The 21191-nt window shown below is 46.7% G+C and overlaps 2 protein-coding genes across 4 annotated transcripts in view; one reads left to right on the top strand and one right to left on the bottom strand.

Moving 5' to 3' along the window:
* LOC310669560 (heat shock factor protein 3-like) overlaps positions 1-219 on the bottom strand; it is an 80567-nt gene extending 80348 nt beyond the window's left edge. The window contains exon 1 of the mRNA XM_083423888.1: positions 50-219. Coding sequence (XP_083280014.1) covers positions 50-202 — 153 coding nt within the window. The 5' untranslated portion in view covers positions 203-219. The remainder of the gene's footprint in view (positions 1-49) is intronic.
* Positions 220-1790: 1571 nt separating this feature from the next.
* HEPH (hephaestin) overlaps positions 1791-21191 on the top strand; it is a gene marked incomplete at its 5' end in the record, with an annotated part of 48038 nt that continues 28637 nt past the window's right edge. For 2 of the 3 annotated variants that reach the window (XM_083423464.1, XM_083423465.1), the window contains 6 exons: positions 7113-7282; positions 11154-11398; positions 12249-12464; positions 13494-13673; positions 14660-14914; positions 17161-17329. In XM_083423464.1, coding sequence (XP_083279590.1) covers positions 7113-7282; positions 11154-11398; positions 12249-12464; positions 13494-13673; positions 14660-14914; positions 17161-17329 — 1235 coding nt within the window. Of the gene's footprint in view, positions 1889-7112; positions 7283-11153; positions 11399-12248; positions 12465-13493; positions 13674-14659; positions 14915-17160; positions 17330-21191 lie in introns of those variants that run through there. The other variant, XM_083423466.1, reaches the window with a different exon arrangement.

Raw genomic sequence — 21191 nt, forward strand, 5'->3', positions numbered from 1 at the left:
CGCGCTCCCGCGGAACCCTCCATCCCCAATCCATCCCGCCGCTCCTCACCGGGCTCCAAGTTATCATGCTATCGTTCCGCGAATCCTCCATGATAGCCCACAGCTTTATCAGGAAGGGGGGCAGCTGCAGAATTCCGGGGGCTGCGGGACCTGCAATGACCCCCGCGGCAGCCGCGGCAGGAGCAGCTGGCGCCTTCTGCATGGTACCGAGAGAGAGGCTGCTCTTCCCCGAGCGGCGTGCTAGCAGAGGGAATACCTTTGCCGGCAAGAGAAATGAGTTAAACTTTGCATAAAGGAGGCGGGGCCTCGCGCTCGGCCGCCCATTGGCTGCCCCTGGAGCGGAGGCGACACTAACTCGCACGCACGTGCAGGAAGAGCGGTCCGGCTATTCAGAAAAAGGCAGGTTTCGGAAGAAGGGGCGGCGCGTCAGCGGCAGCGGTGTGCTGCTTGCCGACGCTGGGGCCGCGAATGCGCTCTAAGCGAATCACTTAGCTTTCCTGACGTATACATGTATGCAGTCCTTTCACTTTCTCTTTCCATTTCACGTATTAATTTATTTCGAAGAATTTATACGCAAAAAACCCCCGACCTCAATGCATTTTACAAAATAATAATAAAGCAATGGGATTAACAACAACAAATTAAAACTTTCAAACGTTAAAATAGCATATCTGACGTAGCCAAGAGGAGGAGCTGCCCTCCGCAAGTAAAACTACATACTTATTTGACTGAGGTTCTGCTCCCCACAACATGAAGCCTGCCCCCCAACATAAATCCTGACAGCACCCATGCTAAACAATAAATACTTTTAGCAGGTGCCGGAAAGAGTATGCTGAAGGATATCAGCAGGCAGGGAGTTCCAGAGTGCAGGCGACACCGCACAGAAAGATCAATTTCTTGTAAACGCAGAAGGGATTTTGTGTGGCGCCTGTAATAGGGCTAGTTCTGCGGATCGAAGCAGTCAAGTGGACACGCATGCCGTAAGGCAATTTTATATATTATTTAATTAATATAACCATGCTGAACATTTGTGTGGAGATGAAAAATGTTTCCCCCCACCCACTCTCCAGGAAAGATAGTGGTCCGCTTCCAAATCCAGTTCAAGTCCTCTTCATATATCCTGGCTCCAGAGATCCATAAAGGGTAACATAAAAAAATACTGAAACCAACCAAAAATGTTTATATGAAACCCTTTATTGTAGGTTCTTCACTGTATGCACGATGAAACCACTTTCTTTCCTTTTGCTCTTTGCTTGGAAGGCTGGGAGTTTTGTTTCAGTTTAGTTGTGGGTTTGTTTGTTTTTGTGGGGGGGGGGGGTTGCTTTTTTAAAGCTGCTGTTTTGCTCAGACCATCCCTGCCCATTTTCTGCCATAGTTGGGCAAAGGGCTCTGCCAGCCACTGCCTGCTGTCGAACCAGATTAATTCATTTATTTATTGCATTTATATATACCTCCTTTCCTCCATGAACCAAAAGATGGCATGCACATTCACACTTCAATGCCATAAAGCAATATCCAGTCATAATTGACCTGGGTGTAACAAGCTGCGCAAGCAGCTTGCCCTTGCCATCTAAAGCCTGAAAACGAAACAAATGTAGGCGGCATACGGATATGCTAATGACATTGAATTGATCAACATAAGGCTGTTCCTTGCTCAGCAGCCAATCAGCTTTCAAAACATTTATTCTATTTAGTGCATTCCGAAAGCATTACATGTTCCAGATAGGCCAATGGCTTAGGTCCAGGGATCAGCTGGTTTTATGGCCTAGACTTTGCCCCCTCTTGGCGTCTGTAGCTATCATATGGCTTCTTTGGAGCTTCAGGAAGAAAATGTTCGGGGAACAGTTCTGAAGCCCTTCCCATGGTCTCAGCTTCCTCCTGTATCAAAGTAAGGGATCTGTGAACTTATTTAATTGAATACTTAGTTAGCAAGGGGGAGGTTGCTTGGGCCGCAATCCTAGGCACACTTGAGTGTAAATTCTGGTTGGGCTTACTTCTCAGGAAGCATGCAAATTGCACATGTACAAGTGGGTCACATCTCTCAATGGGACCTGAGGTATGATGTGGGGAGGGTAGGAGGGGAATTATTTCTGAAGCAGGTGACTTCTAAGACAGTCTTCTTCGCCATCCTGGTCCACCTCCAGGTTTTTTGGGCTACTTAGGGTGGGAGCAATAGTTCAGGACACCTGGAATACTCTAGATTAGGCAGAAATTGTGGCAAGGTTTCAATACTTACTGAAGATTCACTTATTTAAACAAGATTTCCCTTGCTCATAAGATTAATAACACTGTTCTGTTTTATTATTTCTTGAAATTTAATTTAATGTTTTAGTGATGGATTCTCTGTTTTTGCTGATGTATTTCTTTGTATTTTTTATTATAACTTTGTGTATGTGTATACGTTTGCCTATAATTTTCTTTTATGGGCTTTCTGTGTTTTAAGTAGACCACTTAGGGATTTTGTTTATCAAGCAGTATTTAAAGACTGGGAGCATCTTCTTCATAGTTTCCGGACGTCAAAAGTGTTTTGCAGTCTCTGCCACTGAAAAGAGACAAACAACAGAGCTATTATTAATAATGGCATGTCCTTCACCTTAAGCTCCTAGGATATGTTGCTTAGTGCTGCCATATGTCCTGACATTTTGAAAGAACTGCCAGAAAACAGCTCAATGACTTTCGAGTCCCAATTGTCACTTTTTGAAATACAGTGGATACTTGGGCTGCAAATGTGATCCATGCTGGATGCACGTTCGCAACCCGCAGCGGTGCGTCTGCTCACCCAGTGCATAGTTAAACATTCAAATTTAAATCATCATCATCATCCATGAAATATGCTCCAAAAGGAGGCAGTGATGGCTATTAACCTAGATGGCTTTAAAAGCGAAAATTCATGGAGGAGAGAGTGACTGATGGCAACTAGCCATAATGGCTATGTTTTGCCTCCACAATATTATTATTATTATTATTATTATTATTATTATTATTATTATTATTATTATTATTATTTGGCTTGGTTTCCCTAGCCACCCTAGGCAGCTCCCAACAGAATATTAAAAACACTATTAAACATCAATCATTAAAAACTTCCCTAAACAGGGTTGCCTTGAGGTGTCTTCTAAAATCAAATAGTTGTTCATTTCTTTGACATCTGATGGGAGAGGGTTCCACAGGGCGGGTGCCACTACTGAGAAGGTCCTCTGCCTGGTTCCCTGTAACATCACTTCTCGCAGTGAGGGAACCACCAGAAGGCCCCTGGAGCTGAACGATGGGGGTAGAGATGCTCCTTCAGGTATACTGGGCCGAGGCCATTTAGTGCTTTAAAGGGCACCAACACTTTGAATTGTGCTCAGAAACGCACTGGGAGCCAATGTAGGTCTTTCAGGACCGGTATTATATGGTCTCAGCGGCCACTCCCAGTCACCAGTCTCGCTGCCGCATTCTGGATTATTTGTAGTTTCCGGGTCACCTTTAAAGGTAGCCCAACATAGAGCACATTGCAGTAGTCCAAGTGGGAGATAACTAGAGCATGCACCACTCTGGCAAGACAGTCCACGGGCAGATAGGGTTTCATCCTGCGTACCAGATGGAGCTGATAAACAGCTGCCCTGGATTGACCTGCGCCTCCATGGACAGCTGTGAGTCCAGAATGACTCCCAGGCTGTGCACCTGGTCCTTCAGGGGGCACAGTTACCCCATTCAGGACGAGGGAGTCCTCCACACCTGCCCGTCCCCTGTCCCCCCAAAACAGAACTTCTGTCTTGTCAGGATTCAACCTCAATCCATTAGTCACCATCCAGCCACCTCCAGACACTCACACAGGACCTTCACCGCCTTCACTGGTTCCGATTTGAAAGGGAGGTAGAGTTGGGTGTCAGCCACATACTAATGAACAACCCAGCCCAAACCCCCCGATGATCTCTCCCAGTGGCTTCTTACAGATGTTGAAAAGCATGGGGGAGAGGACGGAACCCTGAGGCACCCCACAAGTGAGAGCCCAGGGATCTGAACACTCATCCCCCAACACCACTTTCTGGACACAGCCCTGGAGGAAGGAGCAGAACCACTGTATCCAGAACATGCACTCAGAAAACTGGGTCTTCCCAATAGGATGCCTGGTGTAAGCTTCCTATAAATCACTGCAACCCTCCCCATCCCTGTTGATGTGTGAATATCTTTATTATTTACAAAAAATTACACTGGTCAAAAACAAATAAAATAACACAATCTTTTCCTCTTTCAGCCATCTGGCCAGAGACCTAATGCTGACTCATGCTCATTTATACACTGACCCTTGTTGATCACATGCCCTTTATAAAGGCTCCTGTTGCTGGGTAGATTTTTCTGTTGCCTAGCAACCTGTTCAAGACCAATTCGCAAGTTCTTTCTAGAATATTCCAACATCCCTGTGTGTAAGAGAAACTTGGTGGACAAGCAGCAGCTAAGACAGGCCCATCTGCTTCATCCAACCAAGTCTCTGTTACACATGTCAGGTCGAGTCCTCCATCCACAATCAAGTTGTGGATGATAGCTGTCTTGTGAATCATTGACCTGGCATTGCACAGCAGCACCTTAAGATCATGTGGGTCTCCCTTGCTGATTCCAGTATCCTTCCAGTCAAGACCAGACCTGGAGGCAGGGGTAGTCTTCAAACGACGACTAAACCTGCCTCCTCAGTAATGACATGGTCTGGTCTTAGCGTGACTCCTTCTCCTGCCCATGATCTCTGAAATCAGATGTCCCAGTGCATCCCCCCGCCATGATGGAAGCTGCCCCAGCCATTCTGTTGGCTGGGGCCCACACCCAGGCAGCCCTGACCCCCTCTCCTTCAAAACAAAATACAAACTATACAATAAAACAGTAGAAACTATTTTTTTAAAAACGCATTTATGCTACAACTAAACTAGTCACCAGCCCCAACTACCGTAGATTCCGGCGTATAAGACGATTTTTTAACCCTGGAAAATCCTCTAAAAAGTCGGGGGTCATCTTATACGCCGGGTATGGGTTTGCTGGGCAGCGGCAGTGGGCTCCATGCCAGGAGGACGCCGCCCAGTGATGCTAAGCCGGCTTCGCTGGGCAGCTTCCTCCTAGTGCGGCGCGCCACCCGCCGCCCACTGATGCTGCGTATTAGGCAACTGGGCGTATAAGTCGACCCCTCAAATTGGCAATTTGGGGAGTCGTCTTATACGCCCTGTCGCCTAATATGCCGGAATCTATGGTAAACGTTTATCCCACCCACAACAGAGCAAAAAAAACCCAAAACAAAACCCTAAAACATTTAAAACGCCACAGATTTAAAACTATTTAATAACATTGCAAAGCATTTTCGGTAGCAGCAATGTCCCAGTGGCCTCTCAGGAGCCTTTTAGCTGTTCTGGGTAAGTGTGGTCCCCGTCCCCTAGGCCAGGTGGAAACGGGCCTTGCAGCAGGGAGCAGGTCTTCCTTCCAGCACTCACGTCAGCTCCTGAATACCAGTTGCTGGAAATCACCAGCAGGGAGAGTGCCCTTTGGGGCATCTGGCCTGTGGGAAGAGGATGCTGGACTAGATGGGCCACTGTCTTGATCCAGGTGGTCTCTTCTTAGATTCTTGTGGGCTTAGGTGCTTCTGTGTTTAATCAGAAGCCTTCTAAGCAAAGTGAGTAATGAAAACAGCAAGTTTCTTACTTACAAGGCTTCCAACGAAGTGGAGAGACAAATGACCTTGGAAACATCTGGCAGTTGTTATCTGACTCCAACTTATTTGGGATCATTTCTGAGGAGGAAATATATTCTTATCACAGCAGAATGATTTGGCCTCTGATTTGTTCCTTCACCCGATGGCTTACAGTCTAAAAGAGCAGCACATACAAGGGGAAAGGGGAGGGAGAGAGAGAGAGAGAAACTGGACAATGATCACACATTAAAAATCATTTTCAAATCCATAGGGCCACTCAGGTCCTCCTCAGAGTGGAAGTCATTGGCCCATAGAGTCCAACATCCTATTTTCACAATGGCCAAACATTTAGGATTCACGCACAGGGGCCACTGCACCTGGCTCAACAACTGAAGAAAGCTCAACAACTTTGGCTAAAAAGGTGGCTGGTAGTCTCCTACATAAAAATAAATAACAGCAAGTTAACTTCAAATGTACCTCTGGTCTTGTTGCCTGTATCAGTAACTAAAAATATGAAACCAGGCAACTGATGCTTGTTGGGGGTTTTTAACCTTCATGCTATAGGCATGCAAACAAATGCTTTCGTTTCATTCCATATAATTATTTTTGCCAACAACAACAACAAAATTGTTAGCAGGCTTTAGTCATGTTTGGAATGGGCTACTGCTTTGAATTGGGCACTGAGAGTCTATCCCAGACTTCCCTAACTTAGTACCCTTCAGATGTTTTGGCAGGCTGATAAGTCCACCCAAAGGCAGGCAGAGCCAGAGTTTGGCTGCTGCCCAGGTGAAGGCCCCAACTTTGAAGCATTTAGAGCCTATCTGGGATCAAAGGAACCAAAGGGCTATGGGACACGTTGGTGATGGAACCTGGGAAGACAATACAGACCTTTTTTTCCAGGTCCCCCATGAAGGGTGCTGGTGATGGGTAGACTAGGAGACTGAAATCTGCATCCTAGCTGATACAATTAAATCAACCCCTGCTCCACCATCAAAGCGAAAGAGTCCTTGAAGCTGTATGTCATCTTGACATTATCTGGCACTTAATTAAATGGACAGTAGTGGGGTGGATTACATGCCGAGAACATCACCTTCTCTTCATTCACCCACAAACACCATCTGTTGGAAAATAAAACCTGCAGATTTATATGGCCTTGTACCGTCTCCTACCTTTCTTTCTTACAGAAAGTCTGTCGCTTAGCAGCAGAGAACAGGAGTTGAATGTGCAAGGTTCTAGGTTTAATGCCCCAATGTTTCCAGGTGGGCTGAGAAACAGGCCATGTCAGAAAGCCTGCAGAGGGCTGTCCGTCAGCAAGGCCAGTACCAAACTGCTTGAACCTATGGCCTGACTCACTATAAGCCAGTGTCCTCTGTTCCTTCTTCACTCGTGCTAAGATTTTACTTTTATTTCCTCCCTTTTTGAAGATCTCGACACCTGAACTGACCTTCCAAGAGCTGATATGTTGTCCTGTAAACAAACATGGCACACTGCATTCCACCTCCACCTCCTTGTTCATGTCTTGGCTGAAGGTGCCACCAGAGTCTACTACCTGGGCATCCGTGAAGTGGACTGGAACTATGCTCCCTTGGGGAAGAACACCATCACAGGACAAAGCATAGCAAATGATATGTGAGCTTCATTTCTTTGTTTACTAGGTCCTGGCTTAATAACTTAGTTAACTCTAGCCACTTCAGAGTTTCATATAAAAAAAATGGAGGATAATACATTCTTGATATGTATCTGGTCTTGGTTGGTTTAATGGTTAATGCCACGTTACCTAAGAAACAGGAGAATTACCAAGCTTCAGTAGTGTAACATACAAAATACCAGGATGTGATTTAACCCATGACTCTGCAGATGCTGGATGCGGTTTCCATCATCTCTGACCGTTGGCCATGCTGGCTGGGGCTGATGGGAGCTGGAGTCCAAGATGTCTGGAAGGTCCCAGGTTGAGAAAGGCTGGTCAAACCTATGTACCCAAATAACCTGAAGGTGATGGGAAATCAGTCATGTATTGCAGCAATAATGAGGAATCTGTAAGTTCTGCTCTGGTGGTGTATTGGCAATGCTGCCCCCCCCCCCACATGCACAAGCAGAAATTTCTGTGTGTAGCACTGACGCCACTGCCATGACATTTAAGAGCTGAGGGGGACAATATCTTCTGTCCAATGTTTACCAGCAGATTGAGTTTCCCTGCTTGAAAAGTGGGTGCTGAAACTCCAAATTCAAAACAGTAATAAATAATTGCATTTATTCAAAATCTGATTAAAACTATTCAATTTAATTATTTCAACAAAATTGACTAACTTGATCCAGTGATACCAGCTTTTCAAAGTCTGATAGACATTTAGGCTGCAACACCCCCTTGCCATCCCCATGCCCCTCAGGGAACCCCCATCCTGGTGTTGCTCACTTTGGGAGCCACTGGTCTAGCCCAAAAATAACCTTCCTGAAGCCATCTGTGAAATATTAAAGTAGATTAACCCCCCCCAAAAAGCAATGTAATTCTGGATTTTTTTCAGTTCCCTTTTTTATACCGCATTTTTCGCCCTATAGGGCACACTGGCCCATAGGGCGCACCTCGTTTTTTGGGGGGGAATGAATAAAAAATATATATTTCCCCCCCCCAGCCACGGGGCTGGGGCAGGGGAAGCCCAAGCTTCCCCCGACCCCACCCCCAGAACAGGCTGCTATCCGCAAGCCTTGCAAGCCCCGCAGCAACTCCTACCGGGCTTGCAAGGCTTGCGGACACCTGCGCGAAGCACAGGGCACCCTCCGGAGGGCGTCCCATGCTTCTGGCTGCAGGCTGCTGCCCGCAAGCCTTGCAAGTCCGCGGGAACTCCCTCCAGGCTCGCAAGGCTTGCGGATAGCTTCCTGAAGCCTGGAGAGCGAGAGGGGTCGGTGCGCACCGATGCCTCTCGCTCTCCAGGCTTCAGCAAAAGACTGCATTTGCCCCATAGGACGCACACACATTTCCCCTTCATTTTTGGAGGGGAAAAGTTGCGTCCTATAGGGCGAAAAATACAGTATATAAAAAAATCGATTCAAGCATTTGCACAGCTTGTTCAAGGGGCACCCTGCTGGCTGGGGTTGATAGAAGTTGGGAGTCCAACATCTGGAAGTGTGAACGAGTTGTACATGTCCAACCACTCTTCAGGTACATGTATGTTTTAGACAACTTAGAGAATGGCTGCACTTCTGAACATTGGTATACCAGACTTTTGGCTGGTGTAGGTTGTTATGCAAGGGACAGAGAGAATTTGTATCTACTAGAATTCAATTTTCTGTATCAGTAAAAGATACAAGAGATTGCCTTTCCCACGGGGGAGGGAGATGGTTTTACCTCTGTCCTCTCCCCACTTGTCTGGAATCATCATAAACTAGCCCCCACCCTACCCTCTGCATTCAATACTCAAAATCTCCATAGTCTGACATTCATTCATTCATTTTATTTGTATCCTGCTTTTGCGCGCGCGCACACACACACACACACACACACACCATGCTAAAAGTGGCTTGCAACAAAGAAACAGATGCATTTCGAACAAGCACTGCAAAAACCAATAATATAGTAAAACAACAGCAAATATAATAACATATCAAAAAAACCAAATTCTAATACTATACATATAACAAGATTCCTTAAACAGCATGCATCACCCAAATCATAACAAGGTAGCTTCACACTTTCACCTTAGTCCTAATAAACACCCCTCCCATGATGTTGCTCACAGCCCATCTCCTGCAGCAGTTTCCAAGGGCAAAGGGTGGGGTAGCTGGAAACACCCCTCCCAAGATGTTGCTGTGCACATTAATGGCTGTGCACCTCTCACCTTCAAATAGAGATAAAAAGCACGTCACTGCTTGGCTGGACTTAGGACTCCCACTGGTTGCTTTAACTTTGATAAAAGGGACGTGGGTGGCGCTGTGGTCTAAACCACTGAGCCTAGGGCTTGCCAGTCAGAAGGTTGGCGGTTCGAATCCCCGTGACGGGGTGAGCTCCCGTTGCTCGGTCCCTGCTCCTGCCCACCTAGCTGTTAGAAAGCACGTCAAAGTGCAAGCAGATAAATAGGCATCACTCCGGCGGGAAGGTAAACAGCGTTTCCATGCGCTGCTCTGGTTCGCCAGAAGCGGCTTAGTTATGCCAGCCACATGACCCAGAAGCTGTCTGTGGACAAACGCCAGCTCCCTCAGCCAGCAAAGCGAGATGAGCGCCACAACCCCAGAGTCGGCCATGACTGGACTTAACGGTCAGCGGTCCCTTTACCTTTACCTAGTAACCTGCCAGAGCAGAATTCTTGCCAAGGGGTATGTGACTGCTAATCTGATGTAGTAAAGCACACCTGAGTTTCTTAAGCAGAACAAGAACATACTCAGGATTTATTAAACCATTGGTTTAGTTTCATTAATTGCACATTTATTTAAAACCCAATTAAAACTTTTTAGTTTGAGTGATTCAACAAAACTGATAAACTTGATCCAGTGATGCCAACTTTTCAAAGTTTGATAGCCATTTCTACCTCCATTGCCTCCCTGCCAGCGCCTTGTCTCTTGGTGTCAACTAGGAATCCCGCCCCCCCCCCCCACCGCCCCTGGGGAAGGTACCATCCAGTCTGGGAACTGCTGTACTAAACCCGTTTTTTAAAGTGGGTGGGATGTTTTTAATATACAGTGGTACCTCAGGTTACATACGCTTCAGGTTACAGACTCCACTAACCCAGAAATAGTACCTCGGGTTAAGAGCTTTGCTTCAGGATGAGAACAGAAATTGTGCCCTGGTGGCGCAGCAGCAACATGAGGCCCCATTAGCTAAAGTGGTGCTTCAGGTTAAGAACAGTTTCAGGTTAAGTACGGACCTCCAGAACAAATTAAGTACTTAACCTGAGGTACCACTGTATTTCTTTTCCCTCTTGGTTTTAATGTATCTATGTTGGTTTTTTTGGTTGGGTGGTTGTAAGCCACTCTGGGTTGCTCTGGGCAAGATAAAAGGTAAAGGGACCCCTGACCATTAGGTTCGGTCGTGGCCGACTTTGGGGTTGCGGTGCTCATCTCACTATTGGCCAAGGGAGCCGGTGTACAGCTTCCGGGTCATGTGGCCAGCATGACTATGCCGCTTCTGGCGAACCAGAGCAGCGCACAGAAACACCGTTTACCTTCTCGCTGGAGTGGTACCTATTTATCTACTTGCACTTTGACGTGCTTTCGAACTGCTAGGTTGGCAGGAGCAGGGACCGAACAACGGGACCTCACCCCGTTACTGGGATTCGAACCACCGACCTTCTGATCGGCAAGCCACTAGGCTCAGTGGTTTAACCCACAGCGCCACCCATGTCCCAGGGCAAGATAAAATGACTAATAATAAACAAATAAAACACACATTTTCTTCTCTCTGCCTTGCCTTAAAAACAACCAGCTGTGCATACAGATAGCAGGAGAGATGTATCAGCACATATGAAAATTGCTACCAATATTGTCATTGTTGTTCCGCCTTCCTTTTCAGGATAGCCTCTAGCTTTCTCCAGCCTGCCAAGAACAGAATTGGCAGCATCTACAGGAAATCTGTGTATAAGCAATACTTAGATGAGACGTACACATCAGAAATACCCAAACCCTCCTGGCTGGGATTCCTTGGGCCCATAATACGAGCCGAAGTGGGTGACACCATCATTGTACACCTGAAGAATTTTGGAAGGCGACCATTCACCATTCACCCTCATGGTGTCTTCTACAAGAAGGACTCAGAAGGTAAATATTTTGATAAAGAGCTAAAATTGATATAAATTGAAAACATAAAAATAAACAAGTTTCCTCTCACCTCTGCTTTCGTGGATGTTTCTACATGAGTTGGCATGTTGCATATGATGCTTTTATTTATCTATATATTTATTTATTGCATTTTTACTCCACCTTTTTTTCAGGGAGCTCAAGGTGTACATGGGATGCAATGACTGGCCCAAGGTGATCCAGTGAGCTTTTGGGCTGAGTGGGATTTGAGCCGTGGTCTCCTAGGTCCTAGTCAGACACTATAACCACTGGCTCTCTAATCCTTGGATGATTTAAAAGCAATTCATAGTGGGGTGTTAAGTTTGAGAGGCTGCTGTCAAAATGGAAGCTCTCAAAGTATACTGTTATAGGTTGGAGTCTTAATGCTGTGATGTGAGCCCCTCCATCCCATGCTCAGATTGTATATATGTCTAAATAAAAACAAATATCCTATCAACACAGTCTGTTTATTTTCATTCCAATGGAACTGAACCCTGGCTAAGTACTGGCACCCCTTCAGTCTCTTGAAACTCAGAAGTTGGGTTTGTGTGCAACAGTACTATCCATGGAAAATTAGGCTGCCAGTAGCTTCTAGCCATGATGGCTGTGCTCTGAATACCAGTTGCTGGAAATCGCCAAAGCGGAGGGTGCTCTTGCACTCAAATCCTACTTGTGAGTTTCCCAGAAGAGGCGTCTGATCAGCCACTGTGAGAACAGGATGCTGGACCCAATGGGCCACTGGTTAAATCCAGCAGGCTCTTCTCAAGGCTAATGCAACTGTATTAAATGGAAATTGTACTGAATGGATACTGCAATTTCTCAATTTTTCCAGGATCCCTATATCCTGATGAGTCCTCTTCCCAAGACCTTAAGAAGGATGATGCCATCCCCCCAGGCAGGAACCACACATATACTTGGACTGTTCCTGAGGATCATGGCCCAACAGATGATGACCCAGCCTGTTTAACATGGATCTATCATTCTCATGTTGATGCAGCAAAAGACATTGCCACTGGCTTAATTGGGCCGCTGCTGATATGTAGAGAAGGTAAGGCTGCCCTGGGGAAAAGATTGCTTAGTTTCATAGCTTATTTTTGAAATTATATCACAAACAGTGCAATAGGCCACAAGTACCTTTCCTGAATTGTTCCTCAGTTCAGGTTTAAATTGACTGAAACAAGCTTCTAGACCATATTCAGCCTGGCAGTTTAAATGAAAGAAAGAGGTCAGGGGTTGTAACATGCCATTTGCAGAACTGGAAATGAAAGAAGCAAGGCCCATAGGCCTTGTTTTAGGATAAATATATATAATATGTTGTTTAATTTTTTTGTTTGGGTGTTATTGGTTTTTGAACTCATACAGAGGTGGCAAGATATCAAGACTCGGCCAGAGTTCCATTTGCCCTGCCACTTTCCTCCAGTTAGAGTGGCCATCACACTGGCTCTCAACTGAATGTGGTTTAAATGTATGAAGTGGATTTGCACTAAATGGTGGCACTTGCTGCCTGGAGGAGGGACGCTGCTCACCACTGTGTGAAGCCAGCCCCACAGTCCTTCGCCAGACTTGCTTTGAGAGCAGAAGTGTGTGTTCCCTCAGGGCTAAGGGTAAAGGTAAAGGTACCCCTGCCCGTACGGGCCAGTCTTGACAGATTCTAGGGTTGTGCGCCCATCTCACTCAAGAGGCCGGGGGCCAGCGCTGTCCGAAGACACTTCCGGGTCACGTGGCTAGCGTGACATCACTGCTCTGGCGAGCCAGAGCCATACACGGAAATGCCGTTTACCTTCCCGCTAGTAAGCGGTCCCTATTTATCTACTTGCACCCAGGAGTGCTTTCGAACTGCTAGGTTGACAGGCGCTGGGACCGAACAGCGGGAGCGCACCCCACCGCGGGGATTCGAACCGCCGACCTTTCGATCGGCAAGCCCTAGGTGCTGAGGCTTTAACCCACAGCACCACCCGCGTCCCTCAGGGCTAAGAGAGGTGGGTTTTCTTGAAAGTAGGAAGAAATCCAGCATGCTCCCCCTACAGCATCAGGCCTCCTGGCTCCTTCCATTCACTCCTATCTTCTCCTGGCCCAGGGACTCTGAAGAGCGTTTCTCAAAGGCGGCATGACGCGGACCTTGATTTCTTTCTGATGTTCAGTGTGGTTGACGAGAATGAGAGCTGGCACCTGGATCAAAACATTGCCTCCTTCTGCGGAGATCCAAGCACTGTTGATGAGGAAGACGAGGGGTTCAGGGAGAGCAACAAGATGCATGGTGAGTGCAGTTGGGCAGGGCCTTTTCTTGACCTCTGCTTATATCCAGGTAGGGACAGCTGTGACACACCCTCTCTGGATCAAATAAACTCAGAGATCATACAGAACAGAGATGTATTAACTTCAGGGCTGCCAAACACTGAAAGAATTATAACTGATTAAAATGACTGACTGACTGACTGATGGATTGTCTTCCCTTCACCCTAAGTTCCCAAGGCATGTTACAACATTGAAACAACACTGAAAACAGTTTGAAACAACTTACAATCATAAAAATAAAGTGACTCCTAAAAAATATACGCCTCAGGTGTCAGATAAAGAGGTGTGTCTTCAGCATCCTCTGGAAGTTGTATAGTAAAGTTCCAGGGGAGCCTCTGTGAGGAGGGAGTCCTGCAGCTTACAAGGCCCCCTCCCCCTGGGATACCCCCTCCCCAAGCCTCTGAGAGTGGAGGAATGTGTTAGTCACTTCTCGTGACTTGACAGTAGGGAACACAAAACAAGGGTAGCAAGTGGGATCTCTCATCATCCTTAGCATCCTTAGCATCTCGTCCACAGGTTTGCCACTGGAGCACCAGTGAATGAACATCATGTGGACAGGCCATTCTGATAACCTTCCACCCTAGCCTGTTCAGCCACAGCTTTCATTCTTTCACATGTACAACTTGCTCCCTCATATGGGTACTGCCATAGGGAAACTCATGCCTAATACTTTATGAAAGCAAATGTGAGTCTGGGAACACTGAGAAACAACACAACCCAAACCACTCAGTTATACAACTTCACAGGAGTTACACAAACATTGGCGAGTCACAATGTGCCTCCAAACTGCAAAACAGAAGGAAAATTGAGCAAATCTATTAATATTGGAGCATTACCAATAGTAACAGCCTTACATTTTTATGAATATAGGATGCTACATATATGTACACCCACACACTGATACGAAACCCCATTTTCATGTTAACATCTTGATCTCTATTTCTGCAGCAATTAATGGTTACGTGTTTGGGAACCTCCCCAAGATGACCATGTGTGCTGGGGATCATGTGTCATGGCATCTTTTTGGGATGGGCAATGAGATTGATATCCACACCGTCTTCTTCCATGGACAGACTCTGATTGTCCGGGGTCACAGGACTGACGTGGCCAGCCTCTTCCCAGCCACTTTTGTGGCAGCAGAAATGATCCCTCGCCACATTGGGAAATGGCTGCTGAACTGCGCGGTCCATGATCACCTGCAAGGTAAGGCAGTCTCCCAGACTGAGTTCCCCTTGCAACCGTGATCACTAGTTCTTTGCTGAATTCCTTGCCCATGACAACAGAAAGTGGGTGAAATATACTCGGAGTCGAGTGTGAATTTCATGCTCTTTATTCAGCTCGTAGTAGCAATGATGAAACTTTCCCCAAAACTTCTAGCTATATATACATTATTTACATAATGGGCCCCGCATGATTGGCTAATTCTGGGCTGCTCCTGTAGGCCAATCAGGTTGCGGAGTCACTTCATACAGAAGTTTGATTGGCTGCTCCTGCAGGCCAATCAGGTCACTGATTCACTTCCACCTGGAGCTGGATTGGGTGGCTCCTGTGGACCAATCAGACCACTGCATTCTGGATCCTATTGTTCTAGGATTCAGCTCAGTACATAACATCAGGCATATGGCTGGCTGGATCAGTATTTTCTTTTTCACAGATGATGTAAATAGGCCAGCCATCCCCGGAATTCTCCAGATGTTTTCGGCTACAGCTCTCATCACCAGATAGCGATGGAGGCAGTGTTGTCCACCACCGTAGATGGCTTTTAAAGTGGATTGGACAAATTCATGGAGGAGGAGAGGGCTATTGATAGCTGATAGGCTGGCTATGCTCTGCCTCTGTGGTTGGAGGCAGTAAATGCTTATGAATACCTGTTGCCGGAAACCACAGGGAGAGAGAGGGCTCTTGTGCTTGAATCCTGCTTGCAGGCTTCCTATAGACATCTGGCTGCCCACACTGAGAACAGGATGCTAGACTAGGTGGGCCACTGGCCTGATCCAGCAGGCTTTTTTTTTTTTTTTTTACATTCTTAGACATAGGACTCCAGCTCAACTAGACTGTAGCTGAGACACCATATTAGCTTCTGCCCAACCATGTACTTCAGAACTCCTCTTCGAATTCCTGAACTGTGTAATGTGTAACCTGATCTAGGTATATGCCATGCAGTCGTTTTTTGGAATCACACCTTCAGGGACAATTGAGCGGAGAGGGCTCATCCATGCTTACCTTTCGTCCTGTGTTTTCTGGGCACAAGTCCACTCTTTAAAGCGCCACGTCCAGGCACTTTTTAAAACTTTTTTACTTCTTTTGCCCTGGCATATTTCCCAGGAAAACCCACCCTTTATCAGAGCAATTGGGTTTTCTGCAGATTTGCTGTTTGCTCTGATTCTTCTGTAAAGAGTGGGTTTTCCTGTGGAAAACGCAGGACAAAAAAAGCATGGGGGGGGGGGACCTCGAACGCAGCACTTAAAAACATGGACCTTTATCTAGATAAGGTAAGTTTTAAGTGCTGTGTGGGTGTGGGAGCCAAGATAGGAATATATATGTGCTGCCAGCAATCACTAAGGGTACAAGGATGGATTTTTCATACAGGACAAAGCATGAAAGCTGCATATCTCTTACTACATATGAACGAATTGAGAAAAATTGGTCTCTAATAACTATGATTAAGTTAATCTACTACAAAAGAATATATGTAAACCAGCCTATGGTGGGGAAAATTAGTAATGTTTTGGAACAGTAAGTTTAATGGTAGTGTTCCACCTAATGCTTCTTTTGACCTGCTGTAACATTATGAGTACAGCATGTTTGCATCTTGCACAGGGGTCACGTTCCAGGGGTGGCGTGTATATGCAAAAATATGTATGCTCTAACCACCCCCTTGGAACGGCCCCTGCATGAACAATCTTACCTTCTAGAGCTGGTGCACCAAATGGGCATTGCCCCACAAGCAAGGCAGGGAGCATTTAAGCTTTCTGCCTTGCTAACTGCATTCTAGGAGGCTCTTCTGAGATCTTGTGGGTCCATCTGAGTTCCCACAAGGTCTCCCAAGAGTATCCCTGAGCCCAGCAGGCAAGTCTGAGAGGTTAGACACTTTTTCTGCACTAGGAAAGCACAGCTCAAAAGGTGCTTTTAAGCTCTCTGCCTTGTATGCATTTAATTTGCACAGTTTCAGCCAGCCTGGGTTCAACCTTTTAAGGATGAAATTGTGCATGTTGATCACTCTCAAGATGTGATCATACTGTATTTCTTTATGCTTCTTCCCTTGTGTATATATACAAGAAATGCTTTTTTAAAGTGAAATAGAGTTTGGAAGTTGAATCTGTGGTGGGGAACAGGATCTGACTGTTGGGCTGCTCCTGGCCTCCCCTGCCTCCATCTCTCCCAACCTGCAGGCTGTTTTGACAAGCAGGCCAGTCTGAGTGTGTTGTGCTCTGTTGTGCTTCCTACAGCTGGGATGGAGGCTCTCTATGAAGTCAGGAACTGCTCCTATCAGAATCCAGAGCCTGCCCTGAAAGGGAAACTTCGCAAATACTACATAGCGGCAAAGGAAGTTCAGTGGAATTACGGACCCTCAGGGTTAGACCTGGGCACTGGGGAAAGCCTGCTGCAGCCAAACAGGTAAGGGGGCTTTTATTTGTGGATTTCCTGCTCTGCTTGAGAATGCATTTACACAGTGCTGAAAGGGGGTCCCCATCGCACAGGAGACTTTAACTTTTCAACAGAGTAGCTAAACCTGCACTTTTCAAGGCGCTACAGTGTGGCATGTTGCCCCAAGAAACAAAAATGTTTTTTGAACCAAGCTTCTTTGTAATGTGGTAGGTCAGGTTTTGAATTTGGGTACTCATACAACAAATATATAGGACGCGAGTGGCGCTGTGGTCTAAACCACAGAGCCTAGGGCTTGCCGATCAGAAGGTCGGCAGTGCGAATCCCCGCGACGGGGTGAGCTCCCGTTGCTCGGTCCCTGCTCCTGCCAACCTAGCAGTTCGAAAGCATGTCAAGTGCAGGTGATAAATAGGTACTGCTCTGGTGGGAAGGTAAACAGCATTTCTGTGCGCTGCTCTGGTTCGCCAGAAGCGGCTTAGTCATGCTGGCCACATGACCTGGAAGCTGTACGCTGGCTCCCTCGGCCTATAGAGCGAGATGAGCACTGCAACCCCAGAGTCGTCCACAACTGGACCTAATGGTCAGGGGTCCCCTTTACCTTTACAGCAAATATAAAGCAGCTTAAAAATGGTTAACCGTAGCAGTTGGTCCACCTGTGGTCTGTTTGATAACAAGGCAGAAATTTGTTGGCTAGTCCACCTCCCTCCTGCAATTAGAAATAGCAGCAAGTGGATAGACACCTGGGATCCTTTGGGAGGAAGGGCAGGATAAAAGTCTAATAATAACTAAATAAAAATAATGGTGATAATACCCCAGACCCCTAATCATGGGAATTGTAGTCTTCTGCAGATCCCGAGAGCTCCCTATCCCTTTTAATTCCCTGTGTCCCAAAGTTGGGAGGTAGATCAGACCAGCGGCTCTTCTAGTCCAGCATACTATTCTGACCAGATGCCCCAAAGGGAAACCCGCAGGCAGGACCTGAGCACAAGATCACTTTCCTGTGGTTTCCAGCAACTGGGAATCAGGAGCATAGCAGCCTCCAGCTGAAAACACAGCATAGTTATCCTGGCTGGTAGTTATCAGTTGCCCTGTGTGAAGAAGTCCTTATCTGTCCTGAGTCTCCCAACATTCTCCTTCATTGTCAGCCAGTTCTAGTGTTAAATTGTGAGAAGGGGATAAAAACTTCTCTCTCTTCACTTTCCACAGGCCATGCATAATTTTATAATCTTCTATCATGTCACCTCTTACTTGGCCCAGGTGCTGCAACCTTTCTGCATTATAGACCTGGGTATAGTGTTTTTTTAATGAAATAACGGGATGGATTATGCTTCCTTGGGAAACAGAACACTGGGTACATGTTTACAAAGCAACAGCTCTGTGTCCTTGGGGATAGTGGGGCTGCTCTGCAGTTGCTTTTTTGATAGTGTTTTAAGATTACTGAACAGTTGTGCTTTCTCATCCCATCTGCCAGCTGCCCTTTATCTGGACATAGCTGTCAACTTTTCCCTTTTCTTACGAGGAATGCTATTCAGAATAAGGGAATTTCCCTTTAAAAAAGGAAAACATTGACAGCTATGTGTCTCGGTTTCTTCATTTAAAGCTGGGGGTTCTGGATGAGCCTCTCTACCCCAGTCTTGGTTTGGGTGTGAGCTACTTCTATTAATTGTCTTACTTTTGGATCACTTGGTACACACAGTGTTCTGTCAACACCACCCAAGGTCACCTTGATTTCAGCTAGTTATAAACAGCACGATCACATCTAACGTGCATTTAACTCACACCATTTCAACCACACACAGCTGAAGGACTGGCTAAAATTCCACAATTTAAATGTAAGCAAGGCAGAGAGCTTTAAAGCTCTTTTAGCACCAGGTTTTCCCTTCACGAAGAGAGTTTTCAGCTCTCTGCCTTGCTTAGGCAGCCCCCACTGGTTCTTGCAAGATCTCACAGGGCCTGATTCAGCAGGCTTTTCTTATGTTCTTATGACATTATCCACCTCTGGCCTGAGCTGACTAGCATAGGGGAAATGCTCCCTACTTCCTAGGAACCCAACTTTCATGGAGTCAAACTATTGGTCCATCTAATTTAGGGCTTAGCCACACCTCTGTTCACCCAGCTGCTTTCCCCTGGAGAAACCCAGTCTTTAGCACTAAATCACAACAAACAGCACTCGGGTTTTCTGTGGTTTGCCTTTTGTTCCAATTTCGTGCTGAAGAACAGATTTTCCAGGGGAAAGCAGCAGAGCAAAGGCAAAACCTCTTGGACCTGTGGCTAGAAAGTGCAGGACAAGCAGATAATAATAATAATAATAATAATAATAATAATAATAATAATAATTTATTTGTACCCCGCCCATCTGGCTGAGCTTCCCCAGCCACTCTGGGCGGCTTCCAAAAATATATATATTAAAATACTCTAAAACATCAAACATTAAAAGCTTCCCTGAACAGGGCTGCCTTCAGATGTCTTCTAAAAGTCTGGTAGTTGTTGTTCTCTTTGACATCTGGTGGGAGGGTGTTCCACAGGGAAGGCATCACTACCGAGAAGGCCCTCTGCCTGATTCCCTGTAACTTGGCTTCTCGCAGTGAGGGAACCGCCAGAAGGCCTTCGGAGCTAGACCTCAGTGTCTGGGTAGAACAATGGGGGTGGAGACGCTCCTTCAGGTATACAGGACCAAGGTCAGCACCAACACTTTGAATTGTGCTCGGAAACGTACTGGGAGCCTTTTAAGGTCTTTTAAGACCGGTGTTATGTGGTCTCGGGGGGGCCGCTCCCAGTCACCAGTCTAGCTGCCGCATTCTGGATTAGGTAGCCCCACGTAGAGCACATTGCAGTAGTCCAAGCAGGAGATAACCAGAGCATGCACCACTCTGGCGAGGCAGTCCGCAGGCAGATAGGGTCTCAGCCTGCGTACCAGATGGAGCTGGTAAACAGCTGCCCTGGACACAGATTTGACCTGTGCCTCCATGGACAGCTGCGAGTCCAAAATGACTCCCAGGCTGCACACCTGGTCCTTCAGGAGCACAGTTACCCCATTCAGGACCAAGGAGTCCTCCATACCCACCCGCCTCCTGTCCCCCCAAAACAGTACTTCTTGTCAGGATTCAACCTCAATCTGTTAGCCGCCATCCAACCTCCAACCGCCTCCAGGCACTCACACAGGACCTTCACCGCCTTCACTGGTTCTGATTTGAAAGAGAGGTAGAGCTGGGTATCATCCACATACTGCTGAACACCCAGCCCAAACCCCCTGACGATCTCTCCCAGCGGCTGCATATAGATGTTGAAAAGCATGGGGGAAAGTACGGAAGCCTGAGACACCCCACAAGTGAGAGCCCAGGGGTCTGAACACTCATCCCCCCCCCCCACTTTCTGAACACGGCCCAGGAGGAAGGAGCGGAACCACTGTATGACAGTGCCCCCAGCTCCCAGCCCCTCAAGACGGTCCAGAAAGATGTTATGGTTGATGGTATCAAACGCCACTGAGACTCATGCTTTCTAGGCAAGGAACAACCAGAAGTGTGGATGAGACCTCAGTGTGGTCTACACAGATTGGCAGGAGAGGCTTTCTTTCATCTCAGACATGAGTTTTCCCCTGGCCCACCTGGAGATGCCAACTGAACCTGGGACTTTCTGTTTGCTAAGGAGATGCTCTGCTACTGAGCCTCTCTGGCCCTTCTCCCCAAAGGCAATTAGCTGGACTTTTTCTCACCCACCTGCACTATCAGCCTTTATATGTGACACATAAACATCCTTTCCACCTCCCTAAAAAGACAGCATTAACGATGAAAACAGTCTTCTTTTGCCAAGTCTCTTACATAGTTCAGCATGAAAGCTACTGTGGATCTTGGCTGATGCAGCTGGATTTGCAGAA

Source organism: Podarcis tiliguerta, assembly GCF_965153285.1.
Source record: "Podarcis tiliguerta genome assembly, chromosome: Z".
Taxonomy (NCBI): Eukaryota; Metazoa; Chordata; class Lepidosauria; order Squamata; family Lacertidae; genus Podarcis; species Podarcis tiliguerta.